The 20,252-nt window shown below is 40.4% G+C and overlaps 2 protein-coding genes across 3 annotated transcripts in view; both read left to right on the top strand.

Annotated features, from left to right (window-relative positions):
* The first annotated feature begins 464 nt into the window (after nucleotides 1-464).
* zgc:77486 (AN1-type zinc finger protein 5) lies at nucleotides 465-10,597 on the top strand. Of its 2 annotated transcripts, none has more exons than XM_010730188.3 (6): nucleotides 465-644; nucleotides 1,850-2,049; nucleotides 2,440-2,551; nucleotides 4,336-4,463; nucleotides 5,136-5,243; nucleotides 6,925-10,597. In XM_010730188.3, exons 2-6 carry the CDS (start codon nucleotides 1,890-1,892, stop codon nucleotides 7,071-7,073), a joined length of 657 nt encoding a protein of 218 aa, XP_010728490.1. In that variant the 5' UTR covers nucleotides 465-644; nucleotides 1,850-1,889; the 3' UTR covers nucleotides 7,074-10,597. The 2 variants fall into 2 exon arrangements, with proteins under 2 accessions (XP_010728490.1, XP_027145688.1); XM_027289887.1 differs by lacking the exon at nucleotides 465-644 and adding an exon at nucleotides 965-1,072.
* A 3,551-nt stretch (nucleotides 10,598-14,148) lies between these two features.
* Nucleotides 14,149-20,252, top strand: part of abhd17ab (abhydrolase domain containing 17A, depalmitoylase b) — an 18,220-nt gene continuing 12,116 nt past the window's right edge. The window contains exons 1-4 of the mRNA XM_010730186.3: nucleotides 14,149-14,929; nucleotides 15,467-15,827; nucleotides 17,480-17,674; nucleotides 18,348-18,527. Of these exons, the coding sequence (XP_010728488.1) occupies nucleotides 15,478-15,827; nucleotides 17,480-17,674; nucleotides 18,348-18,527 (725 nt within the window). The 5' untranslated portion in view covers nucleotides 14,149-14,929; nucleotides 15,467-15,477. The remainder of the gene's footprint in view (nucleotides 14,930-15,466; nucleotides 15,828-17,479; nucleotides 17,675-18,347; nucleotides 18,528-20,252) is intronic.

Here is a 20,252-nt window from a genome sequence, read left to right as displayed (position 1 = left end):
TTAGACAATTAACATGTGTGTGCACTTTATTATTTATCCTGAAAAAATAAAATAAAAGTGATTTTGTACCTGTGAGTGTACCTGTACTGCTGCCAACAAAAACGATTTCGAAACTTTCCCAAAACAAGACTAATGTATGCTTTTTTTTTCTTTTTTTTTTACACTTTACAGCTCAAAAAGAAAAAATGCTTTGTGAGAATAGTACACGAGTTAGCTTGCATATATATATATGAGATTTAAAGTATGCATTCATTTTAATTTCAGTATTTTTGAACCTTGATGGGTGGAAGCATGAGCTGTCAATGAGCTGACATGTCAATAAAAAGATCTGACAGAGCACAGTGTGTGTGTGTGTGTGTCATACATGAATAAAAGTGTTATTTCAGAGTGTTGTTTTGTCACCCTGGTGTGTGTGTGTGTATATGTTTGCATGTGTGTGTGTGTGTGGGGGTGCTGCTGGACTTTGCTGTGTTGGCCTCGTCTGACTGAAGCTGAATCGATGCTGGTAGGATGACGTCATGGTCGTTGTTTCGAATGTCGGGAGCTAGCGCTGGGTAGGAGGCCGCGCGCTCTGCTTGGGGACACAACTTGTTACAAACCTGAAGCCCAAGGTCGTCGACAGCCCCCGGTACCTTGATATCCAGGTACTGTCTTCATCTTAGATCGCTAAGAGACAACCCCCGCTGCGTGTGACCGATTTAAAACCGGCTCGGACACTATCGGGAAGTGCTCTGTGGGTTTGTGTGTGTGTGTGTGTGTGGAGGGGGGGCTGATAATGCTAGCGGTTGTGCTAACGCTAGCCCGGCTAACGCTAGCGTTTATTCGATTTAAAACACTGAATTGTTTTCGCTTTGTCGCTAAGGACGCTGCACGTCTTTTATTTTCTCGTTTTTACTCGTGTCGGTGGGACACCCGGTTAGTTTTGTCCCTCTCTTCCCGTTGGTATTCAGTGTCAGACAGACAAAACGTATAGTGAGGGCTGTTTGCTAATGTAACAGTGTTTGCTTTGAGGCATAGGACGCCGATTGTTTTCTGCTGCGGACAAACTCAAACTGGGGGGGGACAGTCAGCTGTAAGTTGTTTATCTAGATCGGGGAGCATCGTAGCGTTTGCCAGCTCGTCGTTTTTTTTATTTTTTTTATTTTTCCTCCTCTCGGCTTTTGTTTTGTGTTAACTTTGTCCTGATCAAAACATCTCGCTGTGCGGCGGAAGACAGCACAAACTAGCTGAGCTAGCTCGTATTTTCGCAGACTGTAACTTACCCTTTTTTATTATTTTTTTACTCTTTGTACCTTTTTTGTTTTCACTGCTGTGAAAAAAAAAGCTATCCACCTAGTTTTTTGTGTGTGACAATCCACAGCTCTTACTACTTTAAACATACTCCTGCTGGCGCATTGCTCCAGTGTTACACGAGCAGCATTTACATTATTATGTGATCATTTTTGTTTTGTATTTATTTGTCATTAATATTTTTGTTTTGTTTTGTTTTTACATTCATTTTGGAGTTATAATTTTAGATTAAAGTCTCAGTTAACTGTGACAAAGTCTAGATCTGGTATAAAAGCAGATGTGGGCTTTGTCACACTGTGTTGGTGGTGTTGGATTTAATTTTGGGTGATGAAGGTATGAACCTGTTTGACAGACCTTCATTACATATATTAGGCCATAACACCCCCCTCCCCTCCCCCTTAGCTCACAAAGTAACTCACATTTTCTCTACTCTCATGCTCCAATGCCAGTCTCCAAGCTCTTTTAGCCCAAAAAAAAAAACAACAAAACAAAACAATGAATGTGATCAAATAAGGGACTGCTAATCATTTTTGACTAACTTCTGCAACCCCGTTTTCAGGAATATCCTCTCCCATCCCCCTTACCCCCTCTGTCAGAGCATGGCTCAGGAGACCAATCAGACGCAGGTGCCAATGCTTTGCACTATGGGATGTGGTTTCTATGGTAACCCCCGCACCAACGGCATGTGCTCGGTCTGCTACAAGGAACACCTGCAGAGACAACAGGGAGGGGGGCGATCCAGCCCCCCGGGAGAGAAAGGTAGGAAGATGGGAGAGACATGACCTATATATTTTTTTAAAAAGGGGGGATACCGGATATGGGTCTGTTAGGTGGGGAGAGACAGGAAGTTGGAGCACTCAAAACGTGTACAGGCGTGGGGGGCAGATGAATTTGCTAAAAGGGGTTGGAGAACATAGGTAGCAGTAGCTGCCTACACTGTGGCATCAGAAAGCAAGAGAGTGACATCTCCATCTGTTGTTTCACATTAACTCAAAACACATCTGATCACGGCGACAAACACAAAGCAATGAGCGGCTTATGATGAGATACTCAGAGACAAATGGAAAGTCATCCACGTTCAGGTGCCAAGGCAGCAGATTCTGTGTTGTTCGTGCTATCAGACTCTTCTGTCCCCCCCCTCCCACACAGCTGCTACGTCACCGGCAGGATCACCAGGGTCCTCTGGTGTGACTGTGGAGAGTGCACCCTCAGAACCAAGTACAGAGGTGGCGGGGACCCCACCTGAGGAACAAACGACCAGGTATGTTGACAGATGAGCTGTGGTGTGAATCTGTCGGGGTCATTTATGTCATCGAGTAAATGTATGAACACAATATTCTGTGTTTACTGATCAAACCACTTATCGTCTACATGGACTTGGTTGTATTGTTAAATTCCGGTTTAATTGACTAAATAATGAGTTCATCAGCAGCTCCAGCACGTTGTGTTATAATGTGTTCTCATTAGTTCCTTTTTTAATCAAGTACAACAGCTTGCCTCTGCAGAAATCAGAGATGGTGAGCTATTATACCTATATTAACATGTTACTATTGAACATACAACCTGCACATGTAACGGTACAATCCCTTTGACCTCTTTGCCAGTCAGTACAAAATGTTACACCAGTTTTAAGGAGTTCATACAGTGTGTTAGACACATCTTCAACCCCATTAAACAGAAGTAGTGGGGGAGCTTTAATTTAATTTGAGAGTATCTCTTTGCATTTTTATTTAGTCCTCACACGTTTTCTGTTAAACTACCTCAGATTATGTGAAGTGGCCATAGCGGGGTTTGTTTGTTTTAGTTGTCTGCAAACAAAACTGCATGTTCTTTATCTGTAAACAGGTCTTGCTACACCTTACTTCTATAACGTGGCTTTTATTATTTATTTATTTATTGTGATGGATGGTTAGTCATTGGATAGTACTGACCGGTGATTTGAAGTGGTCTGTTTCCCCCATTTTCCCTGAGACTTCTGATATCTTTGAAGGCTTTCAGTATAAATAAGGGTTAGCAAAGGCAGAACCATATCATAGAGGACTCGTGTTTGAAGTTGACACTGAAAGAGAAAGTTAAAGAGCTGATGAGTAATGTTCTCCGGTTTGAAAAACTTACTTAAGGGCTTGTTCTTGAATCGGCGGCATAATGTTGAATAATTGTTGCAGGCCAGGCTCATTTTTTGTAATTTTGTAAGGGCTCTTGTTAGAACTGTTTTTAATTGTTAAACAAGATTTATGTGTTTTATAATATATGCTGCTTGTGCTCTAGAGATGTCATTTGAAGAAACTGAACAAGGAGAATAGACCGGGGTTGATTTTTTTATTTTATTTTTTTTAAACAAGAATCATATAGAGTATTGGATATTTGAGCAGTACTGGTTCTGTAGTATAATATACCAACATTTCTGAGTTTTCATGGAGTAGCCACGTTATAAGCAGCTCAGATATCATAGAAATTGTTCCAGCAATAAGTAATGGGTTTATTTCAGAGAAGTTCAAACAGTCATTTGTTCCCAGTGTCGTGGAATTTTCGAATTATCCAAAGGGATTTGCACCCAATCTGCCTGCATAGTGTAATCATGGATAATTGTGCTGTGTATATGCCCTGTTCCGATTTCTGCAGGCCCTGCCTGTTAGTAGTTGTTTGTGTCTAGTCATGTTGATTGTGATAACTCATCAAAGGCACTTCTCATGTGGTTTACACAGAGTGTGCTGCGGCAGATCCAAGAAAATTGTAGTCAGTCACCAAACAAAATGATGGGATAATGTAAACAGGCAATTTTCTTGTTATTTGTGGCGTTTCTGTGCTCATAAAAATCTACTTTATTGTTTGTGTTCACTCTATTTTCACATAGATACCTTGTAAGTAATTCAGCATGGCAACAAAGAGATCTAGGTTTGCCAACATTTGAAATCTAACAAAATATACACAAATCTCTCTCTCATACATTTTCTACAAAAATTATTGTATAAATCTTCATTCTTTTTATGGTCTAAAATGTTTGTTTGTTTGTTTGTTTGTTTGTTTTTGTTGTTGTGATGTCAGTCCCAGCTCTCCCAGTCCAGTAACTCAACAGATGACAGCTATGAGCATCTCCCAGGATTCAGGAGCTGTAGACTCTGATCGAGCGGAGGCTGAGGAGGGAGAAGAGGAGGGTACTTCCAACAGCACAGGTAAAAAAATCTCTGTGCTTATTTCCCAAACCCATCCCTGTCCACAGAAAGTGAGTCACACTTGTGGAGGCCACTACTTATTAAGCAGCAGGTTATGAATAAAGAGGTAAACCGTGGGATGCACTTGCCACCCTCTACCATAAACATTCCCAAAAACAATATATTCTGTCGTGATGTTTACAGTATGGTAAAGCTTTCTTTTTTTTAACTTTATCTGGCTTCTTTATCTGTACGTGACTAAAATAATATTTGATGATGTTTTTAAGCTAAGTAATTTCGGGAACATTTTATTATCTATTTCCATATCACACTGCGTGGTTTGGGATGGCCACGAATATCACAAATCCGCCATTCACAGAGAGTGAACAGGGTGATCATTTAGTGGCCAGAATCCTGTATCCTTTAATCTCTCTTGGAGATGCAAATAAAGTTATTGTATACCATCTCTGTCATACTTGTGTTATTCAACTTCTGTTAGGACTCACTAGCAGTAACATTTCCCCATGGCCAGATTAATGAACTTAGATCTTTATATTTAATATCTTTTGAATGTTTTACTTTGGGTTATTGTTGGTTGTATTGTTGGTTGTAGTATTTTACCTGTTATCTTGTTACCTGTGCATACAAGCATTTGAACAAGCAATGAATGAAGTTTTTTTTTTTGTTAACCAGAGCCAGTGGGGGAAGCAGCACAGGCTTTGTCCGATAATGACCAAACTCCTGATAAAAACAAGAAAAAGAACCGCTGCTTTTCTTGCCGGAAGAAAGTGGGCCTTACTGGTAAGGAAGACAAGAATTTCACACACCTACACACACACACACACACACACACACACACACAGAACTCTTCTTAACTACTGACATGGCTCAAAGTTGAGTCATGAACCTGCTTTACTAGGATTCTCCCCGTATCTGACAAATAAACAACGTGGCAGTGCGTTTTACTGCGCCGTTTCATGTCATCGATACCACGGTGTCGCCTCGTAACCTTTGTCTTACCTTTTGTCTTTATGGCACAAAGTACGGTGGTTTCACGAGGTGTCCCACGGTAGCAAAAGGTGGATCAATTTTAAATTGAAAGCACTGCCAGGAGCTAAAATGAAAAGCTCTATCAAAATGAAAATCTTTTCAATTTCAAGTTTGCACACGTGGTCCTTTTGAAGTGTCACAAGACAATGTGCTTTTTTTATTTTATTTTATCATGGATCCGGAAAGGAATGACATTCCTGGGCTGCTGAGATAGAAGATTCGCTTTTGATTTTAAATCCACTGATGGAAACTTTGAGCTCAGTCACTAAGCGCGTTGGATCAGGTTCACTTATAATGTCCTGTCGTTTTATAATTGACATGCAGTGTCTGACACCATTTACAAATACAATGAATGGCAGTTGCACCCATTATCTACTTTTTAGAATATCACATTTGGGGGCATTTTTAGAAATACTCACTTCTTCTCTGCGCTTTGACTTAGAGCCAAGCTCTAACTCCCTCATGATAATTAGTTTGTTCTACCTAAATAAAGCACCTCTAAAATCGACTTTTATCTCATCACACGTACCTCTGTAAATACCCGAGCAGCTCTCCTCCTCAACTAGAGCCAAATAATCCACCATCAGAATTTAACCAAAACATAAAGACACATTACACTTGTTGCACCATCTTTGCAATCATTTTTTTTCTACATGTTAAAATAAATTATAACATACTGCTAGTGTAGAGTGCTCATTAAATACCAAATACCTTTAACCTACATATCCAAAATCCAATTCTCAGTCCATGGTTTGTGTGATGTTTTGTTTTTTTTTCTTCTCCACAACCAAACCCTTTGGTACCGAGAGCAACATACTGCAGGCTAGTGGTGCATTTCACAGTCCAAGGTATTTCACAGTGTGCTGCTGGCCTCCAGCGTTTTGCCAAACTGGATTACCTCAAAGCAGGTTCCAGTCGCCACTGAATGTTGAAAAATAATATTTGAATTTTATGCCTGGACATGACCAAAATCCTTGGCGTGCAAGTGAAAGCACAGCCTGGTAATGGCAATATCCTCAGGGCCTCGTTGAACTCGGGCACCGTTGTGGGCTTTTATTCATGCTCTCTGTATGAGGAGCGTTTTTGTTCTAAAATATTTGAAGTAATCTAAAATGTGCCCAGTTTAAAACCTGTTTGGTGTGCTTGGAAGGTACTTTATATACAAATAGGAGTATGCATGCACATCCAAACCTAAGAGGGCAGGTGCTGAGCCGAAAGTAAGCACATCATGAAATACAAATGAGCAGCTCGCACACTGCAGAGCCCCAATATCCACTTATTTATTGGTGTCTGGACATTGGACCGCTGCACCGTGCAAGCTGTTTGTTTGTCATTTTCACGATCTCTGAAAAGCAACAGATTGTCGTATACATGTGTGATGATGTTTATAATAAAGCTTTGATGTTGACTGACTTGCTTCTCTTTGCTGAAGGTTTTGACTGTCGCTGCGGCAACCTGTTCTGTGCCATCCACCGTTACTCTGACAAACACGACTGTCCCTACGATTACCGGAGTGCAGCTGCTGCCCGCATACGCAAGGAGAACCCCATCGTGGTGGCTGAGAAAATTCAGAAGTTATGAGGACTGAGTGCAAAAAAGAAAAAAAAGTCTCTGACTTTGTGAATTTGAACAATGGCGACTTGGATGAAAACACCTGATATCATGGCTTCATTTGTTCATGGTAGTCTAAGGCGGGCGGGACGGGGCGGGGATGGGGGTGGTGAGGTTGCAGCCGCTGTCCAGACGCTTCCCTTACTAGCATCTCCCTCTCTCTCCACTAGTGACTGCGGCTGAACCTGAGTGTTTCTGTGCGTGCGTGTGTGTTTGTATGAAAGCGTGTGTGTGTGTGTGTGCACATTTGCTTGAGAGTCAGGGGGGAGAGAGCTGAGGGGTTTGGTGGACATTGGCGTTGCTGTGGGGAGGGAAGGCATTTGATTTTTTTACCCCTTTTTGTTTCTCAACTTGGGGGGATCGTGTGAGTTTATTTTTCTACAATCCCTGTGAGGAGTAGTTGAAATGAGACAGGGGTAAGCTGTTAAGGAATGTGTCACAGCCTGGGTAATGACACAGAGCTCAATTAAGGTCTAGCAAGTAAAAAAAAAAAAAACTAACTGGGAGATTTCATGTATCAGCAAGACCTTTTAAGGGCTTTGGAATATAAATTTTTCTCCCAGTCTGAAAATGATGTCAACTTCTTGTCAAATTGGCTTTTTTTTTTCTTCCCATCTCGTTACTCTATGGGTCACCACATGTTGAACTCCCAAGTCTCAGCATTTTCCAGAAATGTTTCTCTTTGATATATTGACTTATCATACTGATATTGGGTGCATGAACAGTTAATGGAGGGGGAAGGTAGGGGAGGGCAAGGGCAGGGGAAACTGAAAACCTTGACTTAACTGAGTGATTGATTGAATTCTGTGTTTTTATTTTATTTCTTTTTTTTTTCTGTTTTAATGAGCGTATGACATCAGATGATCTATATTAATATATTGTAGTTAGCTTGAATAGTGTGATTGCATTCTATTTATTTTTTATCGTTTGGTTGGTCTGTGCTGGAGGATTGGCAGCATGTGTCAGCAAATCGTCAAGATTTGCACTTAACCTCTTCAATTATATTTAAGTAATTCCATCTTGATTATATAACCATTGAATTTAAAAAAAGGAAAAAAGAAAAAAAATACACAAGCTCCTGACATGATGGAGTAGAGTCCAGTTAAGCCGTTACAACTACAATTGTGCAGTAAAACGTCCATTGTTTTGGAGACAAAGCACAACGAAGTGTGTCAACTGCAGAGCACAAACCAATGTGCCACACCTACTCAGTTTTGTTCAGCATCTGGGTCATTTGCAGTTTATATCTGATTTGTATAGCAGGCTCTCTGAAGATATTGCCTTGTTGTTCGATGGAGGAGACGTTCTATTTTAGTATGGCAGTGTGTTCTCCTTGAATGCCCTTTTCTGTTCTATGGAGAGTGAAACTCCATATTTCTCTAACCACCAGCAGACCACTGACACATGCTGAATGAAAACTGACCTGGGTCGCAGTTACCCTACACGTTGACACGTCCGCTCAGCTAAAGTAACGACCGTTGCTACGCTACAGAGTTGCGTGCTGCGCTTTTACGATGTGCTCCGATTCAGACGAGTCCTTAACTACGAAGAGCGCTTCTAGCTAGCTTCTTCTAGGAAGATCCAATTTAAATGCATGTGTGCGGTGAAACATATGAGTTACTGTTTGGTAACCGACTGCACCGTTTGACATGAAGCTGGAATGTTTAAAAAAGCCACACAGCAGTAGCACAATGCATGGCTGGAACCATAAGGTTCAAGTTAACAGGACTCTACAGTTTATTTTCCAAATGTAAATACCATATGGCTCCTATTCATATAGTATAATCTTAATGTAGTTTTTTGCCAGGTGGGGGACTAAGGTGAAGAATAGTACTATGTGTATAAAAGTGCTTTTCATAATTATCCAGAAAAAATGTGCCACAAATGGCACCAATTTCTGCATCTTGTTCCCCTTTGATTTACGAGTTATTTACCACCATCATTTGCCCACGCAAAGTCCAAAGTATGTTCAGTAACTGGCTCTACCATGTCTCCTACCAGCCACGTGGCCTCTTTTCTACAATACTAGTTATATCGTTAACAAGCCCCTATAAGCTTTATTAACCTTGCTGAATTACACAGTATCCCAGCCCGTGCTTTTATCCTGTTACTGAAGTCTATTCATAGCCTAGTGATATTACTGAGAGTTTAAAAAAAGGCCTCTTGTGAGATTGTAGAGGGACGTTTGAGGTATCATCTTTTCATTATCAAAAACTTTCCTTGTAAATGTGCTTGATCTTGATCATTAAATATTTATGAAAGAGGTGCAGAAAAGTTTTGCAAGGATTTTGCAGAGTGTGCATTCTCAAAATAAGCCAGTGTGGAATTTGTTGCAGGTGAAGGACACTTGTATACACCGAATATAATGTTGGACCTGGTTTCAGTTCATTGGAAAATCGGGCTTCTTAAGGATTCCCGTTTTAAGTCCTAGTGTTGGTGATGGACACGCCTAAATGGCTTTGTGACTTGGCATGCCAACACAGAGACAGTTTACCAAGGACGGGCTGATCATCTAAAGCCCCAGACTGTTATTTAATCACCACTTGAAGAAAATCGAAAATAAGTTCATGGGGATTCTGATGATGATGTATAAGGAGAATAATTGTCATATTTCGGGGAACTTGTGCTTGGAGCTGTTCTGCAGTTTGGTAATCCCTAAAATGTATCTTATATATTCAGAATATTTGAGCTTGCCTGCTGGGTTGTGTACACAATTCTGAGTTTTCTTTTACAGATCCTTTAAGAGAAAAAAGTCCTTTACCATGGGATGATTGTTCAGCTGTGTAAATCATGAGGATTTCATGGTTTACACTTTCTGCTATCTATTGACTGCTCATATCAACCCCCCCTACCCTCTATTTTCTTAATAAACATGAGCAGTTTGAATGTAAACCACCAGAATTCACATCAGCTGTTATGTCATGTATTAAACCACTTAGCCCGGACATTTGGGCGGAAGATGGAGGCCCAGTTTCTTTACATGTGATTTGGGACAGTTGGATCACTTAAAAATGTTTTGACTGTTTGTGATGAAGGACTTGGCACCAGCAATTAGGGCAACTATACCTGAATAATCTAGATATTATCAATAACATATACGTTTTTCTTCCTTCTGTTCTCTTTGCTTTGATAGTTTTGATGTCTTCAATCCTGTCTTCAGCGCAACCCTTCATAATCAGTGTCTTCATCATACAAAGGTTTTGATTGATAATAATGATGAACCTGTCAGTTGTGATGAATGTGGTTGAAATGTCACTGCAGAAGTAAAGACAAATGACGCTGACTTGATTCATTCTGTCTTTCGAGATGAGCTTGAGGGACATCGAATGAAATCTACAATGTTCACAGAGCTGTAGTTCTTGTCCCTTGGCACTTCCAGTCCCCCAGAAACACCACCAGATATCTTTTTATTTTGTTTTTTTCTTTCAAGATTTAGGATTGTATGATGTGTAAGAGTAAGTATAAAACAATAAATTCACAAAGTTTATTTTAAATTACATTTGTCTTTCGTGTTTGTGCATATTTATTTTAATATTGCAGGCTAAATATCGACACGGTTTTCTAGAAAATATTTTTGTCTTCAAACTGTGCTATAAAAACAAAACAATTCAGTGTTGTATAGTCATGATTTCTTTGCTGCTCCAGTACATGTACATGCTGTGGCCCCACTGCTTTGTGCTTGTATATTGTTTTCATATACAAAGCAAAACACTATAGGCACAAATGTTGCTACACAAAAGCACCTAGTGTTCATGCTGCTGCATGCCGTAAGAGGAACTGTCACGAGGGACACTTTACTGTACTGAGATAAACACACTTATGTGTTATTCATAAAACAGAATAGTTTCACCATAACATCACACGATCAGGAAAACTAAACTTAGACATAGGTATATATAAATAAATGAGATCTTTTACCCTGACACATGCTTTGGGAAATCACCAAGCAAGAATCACTGTATCCTGCCAGACAAAACAAAACACACACTGTGTAGCCGTGTTATAGATGTGTGCACAGGCATTCATATCAAGTCTGAAAATTATGTTTTGTTTTACACCTTTGAATACCCCACTATGTCAGTCACCAATCATCTTTCACCAATGGGGTGGAGGCAGAAATCTCAAAAGACAGAGGTCGTCAAACAAAGTCAAAAGTATGGCAGGATCTGGAAAGATTAGCACACGTTATAGTAAGATCTTTTTCTTTTTTTTAAGGTGCGGCAACTCAAGTCCTGACATGAAGTGTGTCTTCATCAGAGTAATGTAAAGACTGATGATCTTTCCGGATTCTGCCACAGTTAATTTGTTTTGAGTTGGCTAGAGATCTGAGATTCATTCAGCCTGAAACTATCTGCACAGCTAGATGCTTCTAGAGGTAAATGACAAAATATGTTTCTTGAAACCTTTAACCTGAAAAGAGGTCTGATCAGCTAGAATAAGTGAAAACACCTGTGTGTGGATGTGCGGGGTCTGTAACGAGGCGGCCTATATAACAAGCTGAAAGGCTGGCATTTGTAGTTCTCTGTAATAGGTAGTAAAGGTGGTTCCTGTGCCAGGAAAGGCTCATCATTCATCCTTAACGCCTGACTGTGTGTGTGTGTATATGGGTGTATGGGAGGAAGGTCATGGATTCCCATCAGGTATTATTTCATAGTTGCCTACACACACCCAAACATTATGATACATTTTAGTTAATAACAAATAATCATTCTAGCCACCAATACTATACTGGTATTAAATAATAAATAATTTAAATTTCTTGAAGTTGGAGGAGCTTGTAGAGTATTACACAGTGCAAATAATGTATAAAGAAAAAAAATAATTTACAAAATTTGTTTTCTGAAAATTAGTGTGGTTTTTAAATTACAGAACCTTTGTTTCCAACTATGAATGGTAAGTGTATTTCAATATGTGGGGTTGAATTGTGGAATAATTTGGACATAAAACCTAAAACAAAGTATAGATATTCAGTTCAAGAGGATATACAATGGTACATATTTGTTGAACACAGAATTAGGATAAAGATTTATGAATATACCTAGATTATATACTTTATTTATCCCACAACAGGGAAATTCACTTGTTACAGCAGCAGAAAGTGTAATATACACTACAGAAGTAGAAAGAAGTAAAAGGGGAAAAAAACAGACAGAAGTATCAGTTGGCCTCTACAATAGACAAAAAACAGGCAATCAACAGACGAGTGTACAGATGTTCAAAACAAGTACTAAGGTAGAAAATTTCAAAGTAGTGGAATGATATAAAAAATATTGCACATGTAATCGGAAAGGAAATATAAATACAGATTTTAAACTATGACATGATCAGGTGAATATTGCAAAGGAAAGTGACCATAATATAAATAATATTACAAAAGTAAGTGACCATGGTATAAATAATAACTGCAAGGTATAAATGAATACATACCTACATGCATATGTGCATGTAGATATGTAGCTGGAGCCTATCCCAGCTGACTTTGGGTGAGAGGCAGGGTACACCCTGGACAAGTCGCCAGCTCATCACACGGCACATAGAGACTAAAAACAAACATTCACAGGTCAGGGCCGGCCCTAGGCTTTTAGTGGCCCTAAGTAAGTTTTTGGCCCCAAAACACTCTTACTGCATTCAACAAAATGCCCATGCGTACACAAACAAAATAGAGATGGACAAATGAATTAACATAAAATCTCTTGTTGTATTTGAGGGCTGACACGTAGCTACACAAATTGTTCACAGACTGGATCCTGCAGGATCATTTTGTTAAGAAAACAAAGAAACCAGTTGTTATTAAAGGTCCAGTGTGTAGGATTTAGTGGCACCTACTCCGACGCCTCACTCTCTCCTTCTAAGCATGTAGGAAAATGTCACATATAAAAAGCAAAAGGTCATATCTAGACCAGGGTTTGGTTTGTCTGTTCTAGGCTACTGTAGAAAAATGGCGACTCTGTGGAAGAGGACCCGCTCACTGTAGATATAAAGGTCTCGTTTTAAGATAAAAACACAACAATTCTTATTTTCAGGTGATTATACACTAATGAAAACATACTAATGAATATCATATTCCATTCCTGCAAATAGATACTCTTAAATCTTACACACTCGACCTTTAACCCATTTAATCCCAAATTTTTCTCAGACACAGAAATATCCAAATCATCTGTCATTAGTATCCCTTTGAAACAATCAATCATAATTTTTAGAAATTTTCATGGAAAGGTGTGTGAAAAAGTGTGTTTTATGATCGGTCACAATTGTGACAGGTGGGATACTGTGTTGTAACAACCATTGGACAGACTGAATATCGGTCTATTTGACCTGTGCACTGAGTGTGTGTGTGTGTGTGTATAACATCCTTATATCAAAGACTAGGTTTTATCACTTTTAAAAGTTCCAGCATTGCCTCTAAATGCTCTTTATCACTTTTAAAAGTTCCAGCATTGCCTCTAAATGCTCTCTTATTGTAGTGTGAATATTTTACATATAAGCCTTATACACTGCTTATTATATATTATTATATCAGCATATCATAGTCCTTGGCAAAACACGGTCTCGTTTCACTGTGTACTGTGTATATGGTTGAAATGACAATAAACCCTGCCTTGAACCTTGAAAGGCTTCAGCCTCATTGATTCCCATCAGGTATTATCTTTGTTGACAACAATTGTTATTTTCAGGTGAGTATACACTAATAACATACTAATATTCCATTCCTGCAAATAGATACGCTTAAATCTTACACACTCGACCTTTAAACTAGAAAGTCAGTCTAGAAATAGGAGAGATTATTATTGTATATTATTATATCAGCACCACTGTACTGTGTATATGGTTGAAATGACAATAAACCCCGCCTTGAACCTTGAACCTTGAACCTTGAAAGGCTTCAGACTCACTGATTCCCAGCAGGTATTATTCATCTTTGTTGACAACAATTGATTAATCAATCATTCTATTCACCAACACTAATGAAGTGTGATGACGCCGCAGTCAGTTCAGACACGTCACCTCTGATAACAAGTTTCCCTTAATTGTCCGATGGAAACTGGCTGCGTCACTTCCTGTCAGCTGTCGCTTCCGGATGCGGTGAAACGGCGGAGGAGTCGGGACACACACACACAAACACACACAGAGAGACACACACAGCAACAGCAACGTATGTGGATCAATTTAAATGGCAAGACGACATCCGTAAAAAGTCCGAGGACACGCCGGCGACGTCCACAATGTATCCAAGGAGACAAAGACACGCGTCGTGGACTGTCCGTGTTTATGTCTTCTCGCTAGCTTGAAGCCAGCTCCGCGTTAGCTGCTACGGCGCAGACAGACAGACAGACAGACAGACAGACAGACAGACAGACAGGCTGTCTTCTTGTCTCTTCTTGTCTCTTCTTGTGTCGGGTGAAGTATGACTTCTCCTTACCGCTCCTCTTGATTTAAAACACTCCCTTTTTTTTTAAAATACCGACAGGGGGGAACCGTGTTTGTTTTATAGCGTGTAACACGGCGTTTGTTTGAGGTCAGGGTTGTCTTCTCAGTTTCTTCACTGTCAGGAGACAAACTGAAGTTTATCCTGGAGTCAACCTGGACAAAATGGATGAGATGTGGACTACGGAAAACACAGCAGATACGTCGTAAATAACTCTCTCTCCTGTCAGCCGCTACCTTTTTTTATATTCCTTCTGCTGACAGAGCACTTCACAAACAGTATCCTGTGTTTGAGTTTGGACTCAAGTGGAGGAAGTGAGTGAGTGAGTGTGAGTGTGTGTGTGTGTGTGTTGTTTTTATTTCAGCACAGACTCTATTTGACTTCTAAAGTTCAACAGGTAGGTCTACACTTGTTGTCATACATATATATATATGTATCTATGTGTGTGTATGTTTGAACTTTGAGGCCCCCCCTTCAGTAATTACTTCCCTAATTGGCTTGTCTGTTATGTTAATTATTAACTCTGAAAGTGTGTTTTAAGTTAAAGAGTTATTGTCTTTATGCTTTGCCAGAGCCTGTGTGATTTGCTTATTTACGCCAGTGTGTTCAGTTTGAGTGTGCAAACAATTAAGCAACCATAAATGAACTATTTATTTGCTTTATTTCTCGTCTTTTGTTTCAAGAAAAACACAATTTTCTGTCAAAATATGCCAAAATCTATCAGAAAATTCAATAATTTTCTGTCAAAATATGCCAAAATCTATCAGAAAATTCAATAACGTTCACGCAGTGCTGTATGTCTAATATTATAATAATCTTTATGCAAACTACAAACATTTCTATCATGCCATACTTTGTAATAAGCATCTCATTGTGTGAACACTGGGATGATGTGTGATTTCAACGGCACAGTGATCCTCTTGTCGTCCTCCAGCGTAGTGAAGGATGAATGGCCTCTCTCTCAGCGAGCTCTGCTGCCTGTTCTGCTGCCCACCATGCCCGGGCCGCATCGCAGCCAAGCTCGCCTTCCTGCCGCCTGAGCCCACATACGCCTTTCTTCCAGACCCAGAAGCGGTCCCTGGTGCGCTAGGGGCAACGGGGACGTCTAACTTGCGGGTCCGGAGCAGCGCGAGCGTTTCCGGGGCTATAGAGGGAAGATGGAAGCTCCACCTGACGGAGCGAGCGGAGTTTCAGTACTCGCAGAGAGAGCTGGATATGACAGAGGTGTTCCTCACTCGATCCAGCCGAGGAAACCGAGTCGGCTGCATGTACATTCGCTGCGTACCTAATGCCAGGTGGGTGTTTTAAAAGGTTTAGCTACTTTCTGCAACTTCTGATTGACTGACTTTTATTTTTTTATGCATGTGTTATAAACCACGGCTGGCCTGACCTTTCTTATTCATTTTATGACAGTGTGTCACGCTTCCAGTGTTTCCACTCCCTGCTTTAATGTCAGTCTACTTCCACTCACACCCAGGTCTACATCCTCGACTTGTTTCCCTGTTGACTCAGCTGACGCTGAAGATTTTCTCTTCCTGCTTTTCCGTGTATAGCTGCCATTTTAACAGTTTCCTTTATTGTTCAGAAGTCTTTCCGTTCGTATCGTTCTCTTTTGTCCTGTGGGGTTTCTAGGAATTTGAATGTTCAGTTTGGACTGCACTCGTTAATTCTGGTTTGTGATAACGATCGTAATAATAAAGAAGGATCACGCTCAGCGACGGGATATCAGTTCTCACTTTGTTTCTGTGTCATTCAATCACTGAATTCATTAGCAGTGATTGGTTGTTTTGTGAGAAATGATTGTATCATTTCCCCTAAGCAGAACTTATATTTAATGTCCTGAGGTTTAAAAGTTCAGTTTTATACTCACTCGCACTGTGCCGCTGCTGATTAATTTACCAAATCAATTAAAAAGACATGGACAGGCTTGTGTTACAGTCTGTGTATCTTGTATTAATGTCTATATAGTATTACACTAGAATGAATCCAAACTAGACCTGATATGGCACAGTCATTGTTATGAGTGGAGAGGCCACGAGCAAAGCCACGGGCTATATGGGTTCATAAACAAAACCACTGAGGGAGCATCTCAAAACAGTCAGTGTGTAGAGAAAGTATCCGATTTCCTCAGGGAGCACAACATGCATGCATGAATAAAAGGCAAGGCTAGAGTACCAAGCTTTTATAGTCGATACCCTGCTTCTCAGGTTGTACAAAATGTCTAGAAGTAAGAGTCATTCTGCACGAGTCCATCGTGGTAAACCAATCCTCCAACATACAGCCCTTCTAGACAAAGACTTATTGGCATAGAGTCCAAGTAGCGTCACTCTGTTTATGTAAACAACAGGTTTCTTATGGTTTGATTCAGTGTAGAGTTACCAGGTCGGGTTCGTGGATGGAGAAATGTGATAAACTTTCCAGTGTCTACGCATATACTATAGCATGTGCTCTCGACGATAGATGTTAATTATTCTTTGTTTGGTTTACTAGTGGTGTTTTCTAGCCATCGTAGATCCTGTAGAAAAGAATCACTATGTTAAATAATGTAAAGGATACTGCTTGTTTATTTAAATGAGGTATTAATGTATTATATGTATATTAAAAAAAGCTAAAGGTTACAGCTAAACCTATAGGTTATTGTATTAGTGGATCCGTCTTCCTCCAGTCGTCCATTGTCCTTGGGCAAGAAACTAAACCCCAAATTGCTCCTGAAGGCTCTGCCATCAGTGTGATTAGTTACTTTCCGATGATCAGTTGGCACCTTGTATGGCAGCCTCTGCCACCAGTGTACAAATGTGACATGTAATGTATTGCACTTTGAGCGACTAGAAAGACGCAGGTCCATTCAGTATAAAGTACATGTCAGTACTAGAAAGATTTGAATTTGTGCCTGATGAACTATTGGTCCAACTAACTAACCTGTCCTACCATATGTGCGTCCTTTCAGATTTACAGTGCTCTTCTCCCACGGTAACGCTGTCGACCTGGGCCAGATGAGCAGTTTCTACATCGGCCTTGGCACTCGCATCAACTGCAACATCTTTTCCTATGACTACTCAGGCTACGGTGTCAGCACTGGCAAGCCCACCGAGAAGAACCTCTACGCAGACATTGATGCTGCCTGGCACGCCCTGCGCGCACGGTGTGTCATGATATAATTGGCCCATATGTGTCCTTCAAGGGATGATTTATTATACAGTGTCTTGCTCTGCTGAGACATAGTGCAGAGTTTAGATTAGGAGCAAATCAAACCATATAAAAAAAAAATGTGGACGTATTCAAATATGTACTGCTGCTGTGCATGACCTTAAATAGAAGCCAAAAAAAAGGGTGACAAAGTAATTACATTTATTTTTCAGCCAAGAAAAAGATTGTGATGAAGGGTTGAATCAAGGTGGCAGAGGTTGTGATCGGGACAGAGCTGGGGACGAATCAGATCAGAGCAGAGCGGGGACAGGTACCGTGGGAATAAAAGAGTTAGATGGATGGACGAAGAGAGGGGAGGCTCAGGGGGGAGATGTCTCTCAAGGACGCTGTCGTGTGATAAAGTGTCTTCATTAGTGAAAGCGGAGCTGCCTTAATTCGACTGTAGCCCTGGGAAGACATGACACTGCAGAGTATTGACTAAAGGTTGGTTGAGGTGAATTTACATTTGGGTATTGCTGTCACTCTTCACTCTGGGATTGCAGTAGGATGTATTAGAAATCTGTTTGTTTTCAGAGGAAGTTCTGTACCATGCAGCTCAAGTATTTCATGGCACAGCGTCTATTAGCCTGTTCTATAAGTGTTTCTCTGTCTCTTTTTGTCTTCACCAGGTATGGCATTAGCCCCGAGAATATTATCCTGTATGGACAGAGCATTGGTACAGTACCCACTGTAGACCTGGCGTCACGGTACGAGTGTGCTGCCGTCGTTCTTCATTCACCTCTAACATCCGGCATGAGAGTGGCCTTTCCAGATACAAAGAAAACATATTGTTTCGACGCTTTCCCCAAGTAAGTCTCTGCAAAGTGTCGGTTTCTTTTCTCTGCCCTTTTTCAACCAGCCTTTAATATAATATGTTTGACATGTTCCTGTATTTTTCTGTTTAAATACAAACTAAAAATATGTGAATTAAATGTGGCAGGGTAGGATTAAGTTGACATGTTTTGAGATCCAAGAGAAAGAAGTCTGTATTCTCCTCTGTGTCTATCTCTGTCTCATATGATCTTTAAATAAGGTGTTCATGTAAACATGAAACACACACAGACTATTTTGCGGCCACTTGGCATTTCTGCATAATAACAGATCTTCAAACAGAAGAGCATAATTGCCACTTACACAGGCAAACATCTGCACTGAAAGCGCTCCTCCTATCCTTTTCAGGTCATATTTTGGTCATATAATCTTCAGTTTCAGTGTCATTTTTATTTTCTTAGATGTGAGTAGGTCGTCCAAATACTTCAGTAATATTTCAGTGCAGCTCACGCCTCAGAAGTTTGCAACATACAGCGACCATTCTCATCTTTTCCAACATGACATTCTGCTGTGTTCAGCTGCTGCTCACATTTGTCTCAGGTTATGAGCATCATTCACACATGATAATGTCAGATGTAATGATCCTCATCACATCACATCAATAATTACTGACCTTATTATGCTGAATAGATCCAGAGGTTAATCAGCCTAGAACTCTCAGAATCAGTAAATAATAATACATGAGGTGTATGGATTGAATCCACTCACGTGTACTTTTGCAGCGGAGTTACATTGTTAGGTCGCAGATTGGGAGCAGAGCTATTTCCTGTCACTTATGAATAAGCAAACACTGCTACAGGAAATAAACCTGGGCCAATTCAGAGTAACAGCATTAAATTATCATTGTCTAAGCGAAACCTGTGAGGAGGAGAGTTTTTTTTCTTGGCTATGTTATTATCTGCTACAGCACATTTGAATATGAATAATGAATCTCTATCACCTTGCACCTTAAAAGTGACCTTGCATGAGTGTACTGTTAGTTATTGGTAAGCCGTTACCAACAGTGTATGACTTAACAGCCTGTTACTTTCATTTGACCCTTTTTAACATTGAGTCGTAATATCGCAGAAAGCAGGGGGCTGCTTGTGTTTTTGGCCTTGTACGTGTCAGATATTCTTTTGCGGCTTCATATTCAGTTCTAAACTCCTATCATGAAGAGATTTGGTGCTCGATTGTAATGTGGGTGTTCGCTGGTTGTTACTGTGTGTTTTTTATTTTTAAACCTTGGCCACTAAACAGTTGACTTGGCCTGGAAAGTAACAACGCACAGTAGTGCTATCATTAGTGAGACTCTATCCCTTCTGTTCTTGTTGTCAGTTTAGTTTCAGTGGCCGAGTGTGACAAAGGTCAATAGCAGCCAACGCCAGCCTTAACAGAGTCTAGTCCCAGATGGTACAAGTGGGTGAAGAGCAGAGGTGGTAGGAAACCAGGGAATGTCTCGCTGTGTGTGTAGTGAGCTGAGAAAGCCTCCAGTGTTCGCCTGTTGTTCAGATTCAGAGTGGGCAGCTGGCATCCCTCCATTCTGTGTGTGTGTATGTGTGTGTGTGTGTGTGTGTGTGTGTGTGTGTGTGTGTATGTGTGTGCCACTGTTGCCATGGCAACGCACCCACTGGCAGAGCTGCAGAGTTAAAAAAAATGAATGGATGAAGATGAAACTCACACACACCTACCTGTGTGCATCATCAAGGACAAATGGAAGCAGC

The sequence above is a fragment of the Larimichthys crocea genome, chromosome XVII (assembly GCF_000972845.2).
Source record: "Larimichthys crocea isolate SSNF chromosome XVII, L_crocea_2.0, whole genome shotgun sequence".
In the NCBI taxonomy this organism is placed as follows: domain Eukaryota; kingdom Metazoa; phylum Chordata; class Actinopteri; family Sciaenidae; genus Larimichthys; species Larimichthys crocea.
This window is presented reverse-complemented; position numbering and strand designations above follow the sequence as displayed.